Raw genomic sequence first — 18,450 nt, 5'->3', positions numbered from 1 at the left:
GAAAGACAAGCAAAAGATACATTTTCCTCAAAAGAAAATGTCCATCACATTGATTTTTGAGTGTTTTGGGATGGCAAGGAGTCCGTTTTTTTTGTTCTGGTTTGGCTTGGCTTGGCTTCACCAGTGGCCCAGTTACACAGCACAGTGGGGGGGGGGTGGTTTGGGTGGGGAGCAGGGGGTGAGAAGGAAAAAAGGGGGGTGGGGGAGATATAAGAAGACCCAAGCCTCTTCCTCGCATTGATTGGCTCAGGGAAGAGGGGAGAGTTTATTGCCGTTAGCAGGGGAAGGTTGGGGAGGTTGGGGGGGAGGTTGTGGGGGGTTGAGGAGGGGTTGGTTGAGGGTTCAGCGAGGTGGCCTGTCCTATCGCATCATCTGGCTGAGTCTGTGCCTGTTTGTCTGTCTGTCCTCACACTGTCGAAATCAGTTTGCCCTCTGCGGAACTGCGGACAAAGAGAGGGAGAGGGCTTCCAGGAGGTGGGCTGGCTCAGGAGAAACAAGCAAGCAGCAAAAACACAACCAGGAACACATGTGGAGGAAACACACAACCCAACGTCTATCCTCCAAAGAAACACACAATAAAGAAATAAAACCCCAACAGGCCGAGAGCTCCACTTCATCTGACCCTTCACTTCCTGAAATATGACAGCTGGTTTTGATCAACTGTGTATATTTCTTATTGAACAGAGCCAAACCAACAATGAACTCATCTACTAGTATTGTGTGTGTATCCAAAGCCTGATATATCTTATTGTTCTGTGTCCTTCGTTGTCCAAAAGCTATTAAAAACACATCAGTGAGTCACTCTGCTTCACTGGGTGAAATGTTCCTTCAATTTTGAAGAGTTTGGTCATGTTAGATTGCTTAGAAACGGCTCCAAAGATGAACAGTAATCCAGTTTTGAGTCTCCAGAGAGTAGTTCTGTGTATCATAACTGAACTTGAGCAAGACAATGTTTTTTTATTAAATTACATTTATTGGTTTAAGAAGGTATTTCTGATGTCGTCATAAAGACTTTGGTCAAGTTTTGAGTCTCCAGGGAGTAGTTCTGTGTAGGGCTGGGTTATCAGTGACAGCACACGTTAACAACATTGCTGTGAATCCAGTACAAATATCTACAAAGGTATTTTTTTATGTCTAATCCATGGATGGACAAATGTTCCTACATTATGAAGAGTTTGGTCATGTTCGTTTGTTTAGAAAAGGCTACAAAAGATGAACAGTAATCCAGTTTTGAGTCTCAAGAGAGTAGTTCTGTGTATCATAACTGAACTTGAGAAAGACAATGTTTTTCTATTAAATTACATTTATTGGTTTAAGAAGGTATTTCTGATGTCATCATGAAGAGTTTGGTCATGTTTTGAGTCTCCAGGGAGTAGTTCTGTGTAGGGCTGGGTTATCAGTGACAGCACACGTTAATAACATTGCTGTGAATCCAGTACAAATATCTACAAGGGTATTTTTTATGTCTACTCCATGGACAAATGTTCCTTCATCATCAAGAGTTTTGGTCATGTTAGTTTCTTTGGAAAAGTCTCCAAAGATGAAGAGTAATGAAGTTTTGAGTCTCCAGAGAGTAGTTCTGTGTATCATAACTGAACATGAGCACGACAATGTTTTTTTATTAAATTACATTTATTGGTTTAAGAAGGTATTTCTGATGTCATCATGAAGAGTTTGGTCATGTTAGTTTGTTTAGAAACGGCTCCAAAGACTAATAACAGTAATCACGTTTTGAGTCTCCAGGGAGTAGTTCTGTGTAGTGCTGGGTTATCAGTGACAGCACACGTTAATAACATTTCTGTGAATCCAGCACAGATATCCACAAGGGTATTTTTTCTAATCCATGGACAAATGTTCCGTCATCAAAGAAAAGTAATCACGTTTTGAGTCTCAAGAGAGTAGTTCTATGTACCATAACTAAACATGAGTTTTTTTTATTTAATTACATTTATTAGTTTAACGGTATTCCTGATGTCTAATCCCTGGAAGGAAAGGAGGGAGGAAGGAAGGGAGGGAGGAAGGGAAGAAGAAGAAAGGAAAGGAGGGAGGAAGGAAGAAGGATGAAGGAATGAAGGAAGGATGGAAGGGAGGAAGAAGGAAGGAAGAGAGGAAAGGAAGGAAGGGAGGAAAGGAAGGAAGGAAGGAAGGAAGGGAAGGCGGGAGGGAGGAAGGAAGGGAAAGCGGGAGGGAGGAAGGAGGGTGGGAGGAAGGAGGGAAGGAAGGAAGGGAGGGAGGAAATGAAGGGAGGAAAGGAAATAAGGAAGGAAGGTAGGTTAGAGGGAGGAAGGAAGGAAAGAAGGACAGAGGAAGGGAGGAAGGAAGGAAGAAGGGTAGGAAGGAAGGAAGGAGGGAAGGAAAGAAGGAGGGAGGGAGGAAGGAAGGACAGAAGGAAGGAAGAAAGGTGGATGGAAGACGGAAAGAGGAAGGAAAGAAAGAGAGAAGGAGGGAGGGAGGAAGGAAGGAAGAAGGGGGTATGGAGGAAGGAAAGAAGGAAGGGAGGAAAGAGAGAGGAAGGAAAGAAAGAGAGAAGGAGGGAGGGAGGAAGGAAGGAAAGAAGGAACAGTCAGTTACATCTGTCCTTATGTAACTGCATGCAGGTCGTTCCTGTGGCTTTGCTTTAAGTGTGTGTTGATTGGTGTTTGATGTATTGTTTATTTGGTGTGTCCTACTTAGTTAGTGTCTAATGATGCAGCACAACGTTCTTTAATTCAGTCAATATTTCCTTTTTCCCTCACATGTTAATTAGAACCTGACAATGTGGTTTAATTCCCTGGATCATTTTTACTAACATTAATATTTTAAAACTAAAACTGTGTTATTGCTCTGCATGCTTATTATAAATGTTCTAAATAACTATGTCATTTCAAATCTTATATTCTGTTTTAAATGTGACATCTTTATAACATCTGTCTGGGGATTTAGACATCAAAAACAGCCTCTTAGATAACTCTGCTGCTGATGTGCACTGTCACTGTGATAAATAAACCATTCAATGAAATAGAATAAATGTTTCTGCACATGCTCAGTAGCGTCCGCCTCACACAGAACTACTCCCTGGAGACTGAAATCTGGATCCCTGTTATGATTGTTTTCAGTCGTTTCTAAACAAACTTACAAGACCAAACTTTGCAATAATAAAAAGGAACATTTCACCCACTGCAGCGTTGTGATCATAGACTGTATAAAAGAAATGGACGCAACATCTGTGACAACGTGTAGACTGCTGCTCGGAAGCCAATAGTTTCGAATCTGGGCAGCGCCATCTTGAAAATTTCAGGTGCATGCTGGGAAAAATGAAAACACTGATTCTACTTATATGGGCATGAGGCGGAGCCATGGGCGGAGCGGGGGAGGTTGCTATGGTTACGAGGGCTGGATCTCGGGGACATTGGTCAATCAACCTGTCAATCAGGACGTAGCCACGCCCTAATGCATACCCTGCTTTATCGTCACATATAAAATCAGGGAGGCCAAAATGTCCCAAATGAACATCATACTGCATTGAAGAAGGCTTTAAACTAGCGATTGAGACCATAAACACATTTTGAAAACGTTTACTGAGGTTAGAAATCAAGTGAGAAGTTGGTGAATTCTCCATTGACTTGTATAGAAACAGTCGCCCCCTGGTGGCCTTTTGATAGAATGCAGCTCTAAGTTACTTCCTGGTTGGCCTCATTTCAGAGGACTCCCCGCCTGGTTGTGACTCACTGAGAAGTTTTTAATAGTTTATGGACAACAACGGCACAGAAGAATAAGATATATCAGACTTGTGAGTAGATGAGTTTAGCGTTGCTTGGCTCTGCAGACAAATATAGAAAATCAGCTGCCACATCCTTTCACTCTCAATGAGAAGGGGTTTGAAGCAGGGATTGGGTGGGTGGGTGGGTGGGTGGGTGCAGTTAGCAGGTGGGAAGCACTACTGGAGCTGCATGGTGCATGAGGGGCAGTTAGCTGGGAGGTCAAAGCATGAGTGTTTTTATAAGTTAATAAAACAAAAGAAAACTTAAAAATCAACTCAAACTTAAGAAACCATATTAACAAATAGCATGCCTTAAAATTAAATCTACTTATACTTATTTTAAAAAAATGTAGAAACTCTTATTTCTAATGGTTTTGGGGTTAAGAACAGGATATATAGTATAGTCACAGTATCTTATTAAACATGTGCAAACAAAACAGAATGGAAACATAAAAAAGGAGAACAAAGAAAACAACACAAAACAAAAATGTGGTGTGTGTGTGTGTGTGTGTGTGTGTGTGTGTGTGTGTGTGTGTGTGTATGTGTGTGTGTGTCCTGCTGGTTGTGTGTTTGCAGGTCTGAATTTTGGGGGTTTAGGCACTGTGAAAAGTCCCAATCCCTCAACTCTCCGTCTTCAGCTGTCAGTTCTCTTTACAGTTCAGTCAATTCATTCATTATTTATTATTTATCGCCCAATAAAAGGTCAATAAATTGCTTTTTCAAATCCCTCACTGGCTTCCCACCAAAAAATAGTATTCTGTTTGAACTGACTGTACTGGGACTGAGTTGATTTTGGGAACAATATTCAATATAATAATTAAAAGTAGTTCTTACCTTGTGGGGAAGCGAGGCTCATACTCTTCAACTCCTGGCTGTAAAGACAAAAAAAAAAAAAAAAAAAAAAACAGAGACAGGAGAGTTATTATTTAATTTATTCTGAACTAACATTATTCATTTAACACTTATATACTGTTCAGGTTCAAATTCCTTCATTCCCTCTTCCTTTCCTTCTTTCTTCCTCCCTTCCTTCCTTCCTTCCTTCCTTTTGCCTGTCCATCCTTCCTTCCTTCCTTTTGCATGTCCTTCCTTCCCTCCTTCCTTTTGCCTGTCCTTCCTTCCTTCCTTCCTTCCTTCCTTCCTTCCATCTGTCCTTCCTTCCTACCTTCCTTTTTCCTTTCTCCATTCCTTCCTTCCTTCCTTCCATCTGTCCTTCCTTCCTACCTTCCTTTTTCCTTTCTCCGTTCCTTCCTTCCATCTGACCTTCGTTCCTTCCTTCCATCATCCATTCTTCCTTCTTTCCTTCCATCTGGCCTTCCTTTCTTCCTTCCTCCCTTCCTCCTTTCCTTCCCCCTTCCTTCCTTGATTCCTTCCTTCCACCCTCCTTTCCTTCCTTCCTTCCTTCCCTCCTTCCTCCCTCCCTCCTTTCCTTCTGTCTTCTTCCCTTCCTTGACTCGAGGACAACAGGAGGGTGAGGTAAAATAGGACATGATATTGTGTGATAGGAGATGTTTAGTCTCTCTGCTCTCTGAGACATGAATCAAGGTTTAATCACATTTATCGATCAGTCAGATTATTGAATATTGATGCTTTTAAACACATCTGTGCTTCAACATTTGGTATAGACCAGGGGTGTCAAACTCATTTTCATTCAAGGGCCAGATGGAAGGAATAGAAGGAAGAAAGGGAGGAAGGACAGAAGGAAGTAAGGAAGGAAGGACAGATGGAAGAAAGGACAGAAGGAAGTAAGGAAGGAAGGACAGATGGAAGAAAGGAAGGAAGGACAGAAGGAAGGAAGGAAAAAAGGAAGGTAGGGGGGAAGGACAGATGGAAGAAAGGATAGAAGGAAGTAAGGAAGGAAGGACAGAAGGAAGGAGGGAAAAAAGGAAGGTAGGGGGGAAGGACAGATGGAAGAAAGGTCGGAACAAAGAAAGGAAGGAAGGAACGACAATGGAAGGAAGGAAGGAAGGAAGGAAGGAAGGAAGGGAGGAAGGACAGAAGGAAGAAAGGTAGGAAGGACAGATGGAAGGAAGGAAAAGAACACAGGAAGGTTGATTCTGGCCCACGGGCCGCATGTTTGACACCCCTGGTTTAGACTCTTTTTATGAGGAGATTCTTAGACATGGATGTAGAATATGAACAGTATGTATAAAGTTGTAATACCCTCAGCAACCACCAGATGGCAGCAGAGCAACACAGTAGATGAAACACTGCAGCAGCTCCTCCTTCAGCTTCCTGAGCTGATTAACTGAACTAACAAACCTGATTAAACAATATCTTTCATAACCAGATTTCTGACCAATGTGGACAATCACCAGCTTCATTAGGACTTATGTTTGATAACTATTGGACTAATATCTTTCAGTCTCTCTCTAAGGTCACACAGAAACCACAGAAACCAGATCAAACTCAGGCTGTTAAAGCTTCTAATAATGAGTATAATCTGATTTGTTTTGTAACATTTTAACACAAAGACTGATTCATTCTGTTAAACTGGAAGCAGGTGACCCACTTATCCCTGTTAAATGATTTAATATTACAAAAAACAACATTTAACTTGATCTGATAACCTTTTATTGACCATTTCCAGCAAGCTAACATGCTCTATTGTTGAACACATCATGACCCATTTCACTATTTCTATATATAATATTGTATTTATGCATTTTGTATTACATATTGTACCTAATAAACAGACATTTCAAGTTAATATCTTATATATTCCTTTGGTGTTTATTGTCTGGACTGGCTGTTATTTAGCATTAGTTTGGTAATTTGTGGGAATTTACATGTTAAATATGTTTAAAATTAGCTTTTATATTACTATATTACACAAAGACTGATTCATTCTGTTAAACTGGAAGCAGGTGACCTACTTATCCCATTTAACTTGATCTGATAACCTTTTATTGACCATTTCCAGCGAGCTAAAAGCTAAAATGATATATTGTTGAACACATCATGATCGTTTTACTGTCTGTAGAAAGTATGTTGAAGTATTTCTATATATATTATTGTAGTATTTATGGTTTTTGCATTGAAGTAAGGGGAAATATAAAGGATTAAAATTTCAATAGGGAGGAAGGAAGGAAGGAAGGAAGGAAATGAGTAAGGAGTAAACCCAGAATCCTTAAATGTCAGCTGAAATGTTCCCGTCACTAAACGCTGAGATGTCCCGTCTCTAAACGCCGAGATGTTCCCGTCTCTAAACGCCGAGACGTTCCCGTCTCTAAACGCCGAGACGTTCCCGTCTCTAAACGCCGAGACGTTCCCGTCTCTAAACGCCGAGACGTTCCCGTCTCCGAGACGTTCCCGTCTCTAAACGCCGAGACGTTCCCGTCTCTAAACGCCGGGATGTTCCCGTCTGTAAACGCCGAGATGTTCCCGTCTGTAAACGCCGAGATGTTCCCGTCTGTAAACGCCGAGATGTTCCCGTCTCTAAACGCTGTGATGTTCCCGTCTCTAAACGCCGAGACGTTCCCGTCTCTAAACGCCGAGACGTTCCCGTCTCTAAACGCCGAGATGTTCCCGTCTCTAAACGCCGAGACGTTCCCGTCTCTAAACGCCGAGACGTTCCCGTCTCTAAACGCCGAGACGTTCCCGTCTCTAAACGCTGAGATGTTCCCGTATGTTCCCGTCTCTAAACGCCGAGACGTTCCCGTCTCTAAACGCCGAGACGTTCCCCTCTCTAAACGCCGAGATGTTCCCGTCTCTAAACGCTGAGATGTTCCCGTATGTTCCCGTCTCTAAACGCTGAGATGTTCCCGTCTCTAAACGCCGAGATGTTCCCGTATGTTCCCGTCTCTAAACGCCGAGATGTTCCCGTATGTTCCCGTCTCTAAACGCCGAGATGTTCCCGTCTCTAAACGCCGAGATGTTCCCGTCTCTAAACGCCGAGATGTTCCCGTCTCTAAACGCCGAGATGTTCCCGTCTCTAAACGCCGAGATGTTCCCGTCTCTAAACGCCGAGACGTTCCCGTCTCTAAACGCTGAGATGTTCCCGTCTCTAAACGCTGAGATGTTCCCGTCTCTAAACGCTGAGATGTTCCCGTCTCTAAACGCCGAGATGTTCCCGTCTCTAAACGCCGAGACGTTCCCGTCTCTAAACGCCGAGACGTTCCCGTCACTAAACGCTGAGATGTTCCCGTCTCTAAACGCCGAGACGTTCCCGTCTCTAAACGCTGAGATGTTCCCGTCTCTAAACGCCGAGACGTTCCCGTCTCTAAACGCCGAGATGTTCCCGTCTCTAAACGCTGAGATGTTCCCGTATGTTCCCGTCTCTAAACGCCGAGACGTTCCCGTCTCTAAACGCCGAGACGTTCCCGTCTCTAAACGCCGAGACGTTCCCGTTTCTAAACGCCGAGACGTTCCCGTCTCTAAACGCCGAGATGTTCCCGTCTCTAAACGCTGAGATGTTCCCGTATGTTCCCGTCTCTAAACGCTGAGATGTTCCCGTCTCTAAACGCTGAGATGTTCCCGTCTCTAAACGCTGAGATGTTCCCGTCTCTAAACGCCGAGACGTTCCCGTCACTAAACGCCGAGATGTTCCCGTCTCTAAACGCTGTGATGTTCCCGTCTCTAAACGCCGAGACGTTCCCGTCTCTAAACGCCGAGACGTTCGCCGGGATGTTCCCGTCTCTAAACGCCGGGATGTTCCCGTCTCTAAACGCCGAGATGTTCCCGTCTCTAAACGCCGAGATGTTCCCGTCTCCAAACGCCGAGATGTTTCCGTCTCCAAACGCCGAGACGTTTCCGTCTCTAAACGCCGAGACGTTCCCGTCTCTAAACGCCGAGATGTTCCCGTCTCTAAACGCCGAGGTGTTCCCGTCTCTAAACGCCGGGATGTTCCCGTCTCTAAACGCCGAGATGTTCCCGTCTCTAAACGCCGAGATGTTCCCGTCTCTAAACGCCGGGATGTTCCCGTCTGTAAACGCCGAGATGTTCCCGTCTCTAAACGCCGAGATGTTCCCGTCTCTAAACGCCGAGATGTTCCCGTCTCTAAACGCCGAGATGTTCCCGTCTCTAAACGCTGAGGTGTTCCCGTCTCTAAACGCTGAGATGTTCCCGTCTCTAAACTCTGAGATGTTCCCGTCTCTAAACGCTGAGATGTTCCCGTCTCTAAGCGCTGAGATGTTCCCGTCTCTAAACGCTGAGATGTTCCCGTCTCTAAACGCTGCGATGTTCCCGTCTCTAAACGTTCCCGTCTCTAAACGCTGCGATGTTCCCGTCTCTAAACGTTCCCGTCTCTAAACGCTGCGATGTTCCCGTCTCTAAACGTTCCCGTCTCTAAACGCTGCGATGTTCCCGTCTCTAAACGCTGAGATGTTCCCGTCTCTAAACGCTGAGATGTTCCCGTCTCTAAACTCTGAGATGTTCCCGTCTCTAAACGCTGAGATGTTCCCGTCTCTAAACGCTGCGATGTTCCCGTCACTAAACGCTGAGATGTTCCCGTCACTAAACTCTGAGATGTTCTCGTTTCTAAACGCTGAGATGTTCCCGTCTCTAAACGCCGAGATGTTCCCGTCTCTAAACGCTGAGATGTTCCCGTCTCTAAACGCTGCGATGTTCCCGTCACTAAACTCTGAGATGTTCTCGTTTCTAAACTCTGAGATGTTCTCGTTTCTAAACTCTGAGATGTTCCCGTCTCTAAGCGCTGCGGTGTTCCCGTCTCTAAACGCTGAGATGTTCCCGTCTCTAAACGCTGAGATGTTCCCGTCTCTAAACGCTGCGATGTTCCCGTCTCTAAACGCTGAGATGTTCCCGTCTCTAAACGCTGAGATGTTCCCGTCTCTAAACGCTGAGATGTTCCCGTCTCTAAACGCTGAGATGATCCCGTCTCTAAACGCTGCGAGGCAGAGACATCAGTGTAGAAGTTGTTACATGACTGCGGAGCAATTAGCCGTCGCCCACATGTGAGGTTGCAGGTGAGGCGTAGGAGGAAGCTGATGGAGGAGGAAGCAGCGTTACGTAACAACACTTCTGATGATTCTGCCTTTAAAACATTTACCCCACTTCTATCAAACACCACTGCTGCTTTCTCCCCCCCTCCTCTTCCTGCTCTTCCTTCTCCCCCCCACCACCTCCTCTTCCCTCCACCTCCTCTTCCTCCTCTTCCCCCCACCTCCTCTTCCTCTTCTTCCTCCTCCTCCTCTCCCCCCACCTCTTCTTCCTCCTCTTCTTCCTCCTCCTCCTCTTCTTCCTCCTCCCCCCACCACGACCTCCTCTTCCTCTTCTTCCTCCTCCTCTCCCCCCACCTCTTCTTCCTCCTCCTCCTCTTCCCCCCACCTCCTCCTCTTCCTCCTCCTCCTCCTCTTCCCCCCACCTCCTCCTCCTCTTCTTCCTCCTCCTCTTCTCCTTCCTCCCCTCCTCTTCCCCCTCCACCTCCTCTTCCTCTACCTCCTCCTCCCTCCTCCTCCTCTTCCCACCACCACCTCCTCCTCCCCCCACCACCACCTCCTCTTCCTCTTCTTCCTCCTCCTCTCCCCCCACCTCCTCCTCCTGTTCCTCCTCCTCCTCCTTTTCCTCCTTTTCCTCCTCCTCTTGATCCTTCTCTCCCCCTACCTCTTCCTCAACCTCCTCTTCCTTCTCCTCCCCACCTCGTCTTCCTCCTCCTCTTCTTCCTACTCCTCCTCCTCTTCCTCCCCACTACCTCCTCCTCCTCTTCTTCCTCTCACCCCCCCACCTCTTCTTCCTCCTCTTCCTCCTCCTCCTCTCCCCCCCACCTCCTCCTCCTCCTCTTCCTCCTCCTCTTTCTTTCAGCCTTGCTCTCTCTCTGCTACCAGCTAACGCCTGTCACAATTACTTCCCTCAGAGTCGGAGGCAGCCAGGCGCAGAGGTAGACTTCTCCAATCTGAGCTGTGCCACATCTCACACTCGACCCCTCCGTGAGCCGGGAACAAGTGAAGTGAAGGAGAACTGATCTCCGTGTTTATATAAGCTAATGTAGCACAGCGTTGTCGGACACGCTGCGGCACAGGGAGAACCTCAAGAGTGCCGATAATGGAAGAGACAGCCAGTCAGAGCAGAGCTATTCCTGGTCTGGATCCACATCTCCCTCACATGTAGTGGAAAAGCTGTCTCCAAACTTTATGATACAGACAAGCGGAGATCTTTGCCAGGCTCAGCTTCCTTACTGACTGGCTGTCTCTTCCATTATCGGCACGCTTGAGGTTCTTTCCTTCATCTTAGTAAGGAAGGAAAGAAGGAAGGAAGGAAAGGAAGAAAGCAAAAGAAGATGAAGGAAGGAAAGGAAAGGAAGAAGGCAAAAGAAGATGAAGGAAGGAAAGGAAAGGAAGAAGGCAAAAGAAGATGAAGGAAAGATGGAAGGAAGGAAAGGAAAGGAAGAAAGCAAAAGAAGATGAAGGAAAGAAGGAAGGAAGGAAGGAAGGAAGAAAGCAAAAGAAGATGAAGGAAAGATGGAAGGAAGGAAAGGAAAGGAAGAAAGCAAAAGAAGATGAAGGAAAGAAGGAAGGAAGGAAAGGAAGAAAGCAAAATAAGATGAAGGAAAGATGGAAGGAAGGAAAGGCAAGGAAGAAAGCAAAAGAAGATGAAGGAAAGAAGGAAGGAAGGAAGGAAGGAAGGAAGGAAGGAAGGAAGGAAGGAAGGAAGGAAGGAAAGGAAGAAAGCAAAAGAAGATGAAGGAAAGAACCTCAAGAGTGCCGATAATGGAAGAGACAGCCAGTCAGAGCAGAGCTATTCCTGGTCTGGATCCACATCTCCCTCACATGTAGTGGAAAAGCTGTCTCCAAACTTTATGATACAGACAAGCGGAGATCTTTGCCAGGCTCAGCTTCCTTACTGACTGGCTGTCTCTTCCATTATCGGCACTCTTGAGGTTCTTTCCTTCATCTTAGTAAGGAAGGAAAGAAGCAAGGAAGGAAAGGAAGAAAGCAAAAGAAGATGAAGGAAAGAAGGAAGGAAGGAAAGGAAAGGAAGAAGGCAAAAGAAGATGAAGGAAAGAAGGAAGGAAGGAAAGGAAGAAAGCAAAAGAAGATGAAGGAAAGAAGGAAGGAAGGAAAGGAAAGGAAGAAAGCAAAAGAAGATGAAGGAAAGAAGGAAGGAAGGCAGGAAGGAAGGAAGGAAAGGAAAGGAAGAAAGTAAAAGAAGATGAAGGAAAGAAGGAAGGAAGGAAGGAAGGCAGGAAGGAAGGAAGGAAAGGAAGAAAGCAAAAGAAGATGAAGGAAAGAAGATGAAGGAAAGATGGAAGGAAGGAAGGAATGAAGATGAAGGAAAGAAGGAAGGAAGGAAGGAAGGAAGGAAGGAAGGAAGGAAAGGAAGAAAGCAAAAGAAGATGAAGGAAAGAAGGAAGGAAGGAAAGGAAAGGAAGAAAGCAAAAGAAGATGAAGGAAAGATGGAAGGAAGGAAAGGAAAGGAAGAAAGCAAAAGAAGATGAAGGAAAGAAGGAAGGAAGGAAGGAAGGAAGGAAAGGAAAGGAAGAAAGCAAAAGAAGATGAAGGAAAGAAGGAAGGAAGGAAGGAAGGAAGGAAAGGAAGAAAGCAAAAGAAGATGAAGGAAAGAAGAAAGGAAGGAAGGAAGGAAGGAAAGGAAAGGAAAGGAAGAAAGCAAAAGAAGATGAAGGAAAGACGGAAGGAAGGAAGGAAAGGAAGAAAGCAAAAGAAGATGAAGGAAAGAAGGAAGGAAGGAAGGAAAGGAAGAAAGCAAAAGAAGATGAAGGAAAGAAGGAAGGAAGGAAAGGAAAGGAAGAAAGCAAAAGAAGATGAAGGAAAGAAGGAAGGAAGGAAGGAAGGAAGGAAAGGAAGAAAGCAAAAGAAGATGAAGGAAAGAAGAAAGGAAGGAAGGAAGGAAGGAAAGGAAAGGAAAGGAAGAAAGCAAAAGAAGATGAAGGAAAGACGGAAGGAAGGAAGGAAAGGAAGAAAGCAAAAGAAGATGAAGGAAAGAAGGAAGGAAGGAAGGAAAGGAAGAAAGCAAAAGAAGATGAAGGAAAGAAGGAAGGAAGGAAGGAAGGAAGGAAGGAAAGGAAAGGAAGAAGGCAAAAGAAGATGAAGGAAAGAAGGAAGGAAGGAAGGAAGGAAGGAAGGAAGGAGGGAAGGAAAGGAAGAAAACAAAAGATCATGAAGGAAAGATGGAAGGAAGGAAAGGAAAGAGGGAAAGGAAGAAAGCAAAAGAAGATGAAGGAAAGAAGGAAGGAAAGAAGGAAGGCCGGAAGGAAGGACGGAAGGTAAGGAAGAAAACAAAAGAACATGAAGGAAAGACGGAAGGAAGGACAGGAAAGGAAGGAAGGAAGGAAAGGAAGAAAGCAAAAGAAGATGAAGGAAAGAAGGAAGGAAGGAAAGGAAGAAAACAAAAGAAGATGAAGGAAAGAAGGAAGGAAGGAAGGCAGGAAGGAAGCAAGGAAAGGAAGAAAGCAAAAGAAGATGAAGGAAAGATGGAAGGAAGGAAAGGAAAGGAAGAAGGCAAAAGAAGATGAAGGAAACATGGAAGGAAGGAAAGGAAAGGAAGAAGGCAAAAGAAGATGAAGGAAAGAAGGAAGGAAGGAAGGAAGGAAGGAAGGAAGGAAGGAAGGAAGGAAGAAGGAAGGAAGGAAAGGAAGAAAGCAAAAGAAGATGAAGGAAAGATGGAAGGAAGGACAGGAAAGGAAGAAGGCAAAAGAAGATGAAGGAAAGAAGGAAGGAAGGAAAGGAAAGGAAGAAAGTAAAAGAAGATGAAGGAAAGAAGGAAAGGAAGGAAGGAAGGAAGGAAGGAAGGAAGGAAAGGAAGAAAGCAAAAGAAGATGAAGGAAAGAAGGAAGGAAGGAAGGAAGGAAGGAAAGGAAGAAAGCAAAAGAAGATGAAGGAAAGAAGGAAGGAAGGAAAGGAAAGGAAGAAAGCAAAAGAAGATGAAGGAAAGATGGAAGGAAGGAAGGCAGGAAGGAAGGAAAGGAAGAAAGCAAAAGAAGATGAAGGAAAGAACCTCAAGAGTGCCGATAATGGAAGAGACAGCCAGTCAGAGCAGAGCTATTCCTGGTCTGGATCCACATCTCCCTCACATGTAGTGGAAAAGCTGTCTCCAAACTTTATGATACAGACAAGCGCAGATCTTTGCCAGGTTTAGTGCGATGGCTCAGCTTCCGTCACGTGTGGAAGCGTGTGTGGGTAGATGCCAGTTTTTCTGAGTGTGAGTATGTGTGAGTGTGTGTGAGTGTGTGTGTGTGTGTGTGTGTGTGTGTGTGTGTGCAGGACCCCCACCTGTGAGAAACCTGGCACTGCTACGCTGTAGGGGCGTTGTTGTCTACCATGCAACGCCGCAGCGCTCTGTGCCGCCATACGTTGGTGGATGCCGTAATCAGGCATGGGGAGAGCCATGTCTTCTCTCTCTAGAAGGTTTCCTGTGCTGCTGCTTTTCCCATGGAGGCTGGAGACACACACACACACACACACACACACACACACACACACACACACACACACACACACACACACACACACACACACACACACACACACACACACACACACACACACACACACACACGTGCACAGAAAATTAGGAAACTGTAAACATGTTGTCGCCCGAGGCAATTCCCTCCTGAGCCAATCAGGAACAAATATGTTAGTTTGTGGGTGTTTACAGTGTGAGTATCTGCAGGGGGGAGGGGGGGGGGGGGGCGGGGGGAACGGGGGGGGGGGGGGGGTAATCAGTGGGTTGTTGCTATTGAGACTGCTTTCATCAAATTCACAGTTTTCATTGTTTTAAATCTTTAAGTTTCATAAAAATTCAATCAGAGTGGCGGTGTTTATCTCAGTGGGGTAGAGCACCCGTCCGCCCCGTGTGTAGAGGCTCCAGTCCTCACTGCAGGCGACCCCGGTTCGAATCTTGCCCCCTCTCTGCCTCCCATTTCCTGTCTCTCGCTCTACTAACCTGTACATTAAAGGTTTAAAGCTCTTCCTCCTCCTACTCTTCCTCATCTTCCTCCTCCTCCTCTCCATCCCCCTCCTCCTCCCCTCTCTTCCTCCTCTTCTTCCTCCTCCTCTTCTCCCCCCCCCACCTTCTCCTCCTCTTCCTCCTCCTACTCTTCCTCATCTTCCTCCTCCTCCTCCCCTCTCTTCCTCCTCTTCTTCCTCCTCTTCCTCCTCCTCTTCTTCCTCCTCCTCTTCTCCCCCCCCACCTCCTCCTCCTCTTCCTCTTCCTCCTCTCCCCCCCCACCTCCTCCTCCTCTTCCCCTCCACCTCCTCCTCAGACAAAAACTACTGATACAGACAAAAACTTAAAAAAAAAAATCCAATCAGAGGGTGGGTTGTTGCTTTTGAGAGTGCTTTCATCAAATCCACTGTTTTCATTGTTTTATATCTTCAAGTTTCATAAAAATCCAATCAGAGAGTCAATAATCCCCCTAACTAGAACCAATAATGACAATAACACTGTTATATTATATATTATATTACACTAACAGGTGTGCAGGAGGCTCATGTGTTGTACTATAAGGACTTATTTTAAGGCCAGAAGTTAAAACAAACACCTACTTGTGTACTCTGAGTTGCCTCATGTCACCGTCAGGCTCAGCGATCACCCGAGTGTAGGAGAAAGGAAACCAGCCACGCCTGGATAGAAGGTGAGGGTGAGGAGGAGGAGGAGGAGGAGGAGGAGGAGGAAGGAGGAGGAGGAGGAAGGAAACCACATGTTAAAAACACTAAACAGCTAATTAACATGACTTCTGGGGCTTTATGTGCCAAAAACAGCTTAGATAAGAGGAATTCTGCTGGGTTGTTATAAGGAAGGAAGGAAGGAAGGAAGAAAGGAAGGAAGGAAGGAAGGAAGGAAGAAAGGAAGGAAGGAAGGAAGGAAGAAAGGAAGGAAGGAAGGACAGATGGAAGGAAAAGAAGACAGAAACGAAAGATGGAAGGAAGGAAGGAAGTGAAGAAAAGATGGACGAAAGGGAAGAAAGACAGATGGATGGAAAAAAGAGAAGGAAGGAAGGAAAAGAAGACAGGAAGGAAGGAAGGAAGGACATATGGAAGGAAAAGAAGACAGGAATGAAAAATGGAAGGAAGTAAGGAAGAAAAAAGACAGAGAGGAAGGACGGAAGAAAATATGGACGAAAGGGAAGAAAGACAGATGGATAGAAAAAAGAGAAGGAAGGAAGGAAGGAAGGAAGGAAGGAGGGAAGGAAGGAAGGAAGAAAAGATGGAAAGACAGATGGAAGGAAAGAAGGAAGGAAGGAAGGAAGGAAGGAACGAAAGATGGAAGGAAGGAAGGAAGAAAAAAGACAGAGAGGAAGGAAGGAAGAAAAGATGGACGAAAGGGAAGAAAGACGGATGGAAAAAAGAGAAGGAAGGAAGGAAGGAAGGAAGGAAGGAAGGAAAGAAGGAAGGACAGACGGAAGGAGAGAAGGAAGAAAAAGACAGGGGAGAAGAAAAGATGGACAAAAGGGAAGAAAGACAGATGGATGGAAAAAGAGAAGGAAGGGAGGAAGGAAGGAAGGAAGGAAGGAAGGAAGGAAGGAAGGAAGGAAGGAAGGAAAGAAGGAAAAGAAGACAGGAAGGAAAGATGGAAGGAAGAAAAGGTGGACGAAAGGGAAGAAAGACAGATGGATGGAAAAAGAGAAGGAAGGAAGGAAGGAAGGAAGGAAGGAAGAAAAGATGGAGGAAAGGGAAGAAAGACAGATGGATGGGAAAAAGAGAAGGAAGGAAGGAAGGAAGGAAAGAAGGAAGGAAGGAAGGAAGGTAGAAAAAAAGACAGGAAGGAAGGGAGGAGGGAAGGAAGGAAGGAAGGAAGTAGGAAAAGAAGACAGGATGGAATATGGAAGGAAGGAAGGAAGGAAGGAAGGAAGGAAGGAAGGAAGGAAGGAAGGAAGGAAGGGAATTCTGCTGGGTCATTATAATGGTGCTTCATACATACAGAGTGGAGTCATCTGCATATATAAACTCTCTCACATACTTCCCACTAAATCTCTTTAAACTACAGACGTCACACTCACATCCTCGTCTTCTCGTTCTCGCCGTAGTGCCACCCGTCGCGGGCCTCGGGGACCAGCAGGGTGATGATGTCACCCTCGCTGAAGCTGAGCAGGGTGCTGTTGTCTCCGGCTGCATGGGAGAAGATGGCCTGGACGCGGGTTCTGCCGTTCCTCTCCAGACCAGCCGCCATGGAGCTGGACCGGGGCAGCGTACGGGTCTCCACTGGTAGAGGGAAGGGGACGGAGTTAGAGGGGGTTAGGGTTACTTACAGGCTCCATGACAGATTTCTCTCTTGTATTTGTATGTTGTTGTTGTTTTAATTTGAGTATTTTCGATAATGGTACCATTATACTATTATTATTATTATTACTACTATCATTATTATCATCATATCTATAGAACTATTAATACTACTATTGAACTATAATACTATAATTATTGCCATTGTGCTATTATTACTACTATAGTACGGCTATAGAACCATAATTACTCCTATAGAGCCATTATTACTACTATAGTACTATTATTATTACTATAGAACTACTATAGTACTACTATTGTACAACTATAGTACTACTATTACTAGTATAGTACTATTATTATTACTATAGTACTATTATTACTCCTATAGAGCCATTATTAGTACTATAGTACTATTATTAGTACTATAGTACTACTATTAGTACTATAGTAGTAATAATAGTAGTACTATAGTACTATACTACTACTAGAGTACTATTATCATTACTATATATATATATATATATATATAGAGCCATTATTACTACTATAGAGCCATTAGTACTACTATAGAGCCATTATTACTACTATAGAGCCATTAGTACTACTATAGAGCCATTAGTACTACTATAGAGCCATTAGTACTACTATAGAGCCATTAGTACTACTATAGAGCCATTAGTACTACTATAGAGCCATTAGTACTACTATAGAGCCATTAGTACTACTATAGAGCCATTAGTACTACTATAGAGCCATTAGTACTACTATAGAGCCATTAGTACTACTATAGAGCCATTAGTACTACTGTTATACTATTGAAACTTTCTCCCTCTGGTCCTACATCAGGTTTCTAATCCCACCTTCATTCATAACACACATTTCATATTAATTGTTAATATTAAATATCAAAATGAAGACGATTAAGTTCCTGAAGTGATACAAGCTCCTCTCAAATAGTGTGTGTGTGTGTGTGTGTGTGTGTGTGTGTGTGTGTGTGTGTGTGTGTGTGTGTGTGTGTGTGTGTGTGTGTGTGTGTATGCATGTGTGTGTGTGTGTGTGTGTCATATTCCCATGAGAGAGAGTGAATAATGTTAGAGCCCAGCGTGTGATCTTACTCATGGGGGTCTTGCTCTTGGCGGGTGCGACCTTACGAACAGGCAGAGTGTTGGAGTAGACCTCCGCTCCGTGCCGCTGGGTCTGCGGCGAGGCCTTGACCTGCGCCGCCTTGCTCTCAATCCACTGCTGGTAGTCTTCTCCTCCGTGGGCGCCGGCTGTACCGTTCATCACAGCCATCCCTCCTTCAACACCTCCCATCAGCCTCTGCAGCACAAAGACCAGGACATTAGAATAAAGACAATTAAAATCTCTCTCTGTCTCAGAAGACAGGATGGAAATATGGAAGGAAGGAAGGACAGGTGGAAGGAAAGAAGGAAAAGAAGACAGGAACGAAGGAAGGAAGGAAAGACGGAAGGAAAGACGGAAGGAAAGAATGAAGGAGGGAAGGAAGGAAGGAAGGACAGATGGAAGGAAAGAAGGAAAAGAAGACAGGAATGAAAGATGGAAGGAAGGAAGGAAGGA

General features: G+C 44.9%; 1 protein-coding gene across 1 annotated transcript in view; it reads right to left on the bottom strand.

Annotated features, from left to right (window-relative positions):
* Positions 1 to 320: 320 nt before the first annotated feature.
* Positions 321 to 18,450, bottom strand: part of LOC128381444 (brain-specific angiogenesis inhibitor 1-associated protein 2-like) — a 99,427-nt gene continuing 81,297 nt past the window's right edge. The window contains 6 exon segments of the mRNA XM_053341460.1: positions 321 to 440; positions 4,574 to 4,611; positions 13,921 to 14,086; positions 15,196 to 15,273; positions 16,650 to 16,851; positions 17,988 to 18,192. Coding sequence (XP_053197435.1) covers positions 407 to 440; positions 4,574 to 4,611; positions 13,921 to 14,086; positions 15,196 to 15,273; positions 16,650 to 16,851; positions 17,988 to 18,192 — 723 coding nt within the window. The 3' untranslated portion in view covers positions 321 to 406.

Source organism: Scomber japonicus, chromosome 20 (assembly GCF_027409825.1).
Source record: "Scomber japonicus isolate fScoJap1 chromosome 20, fScoJap1.pri, whole genome shotgun sequence".
Classification (NCBI taxonomy): Eukaryota; Metazoa; Chordata; class Actinopteri; order Scombriformes; family Scombridae; genus Scomber; species Scomber japonicus.
Note: the sequence above shows the minus strand (reverse complement) of the source record. Positions and strands in the feature narration are given on the sequence as shown.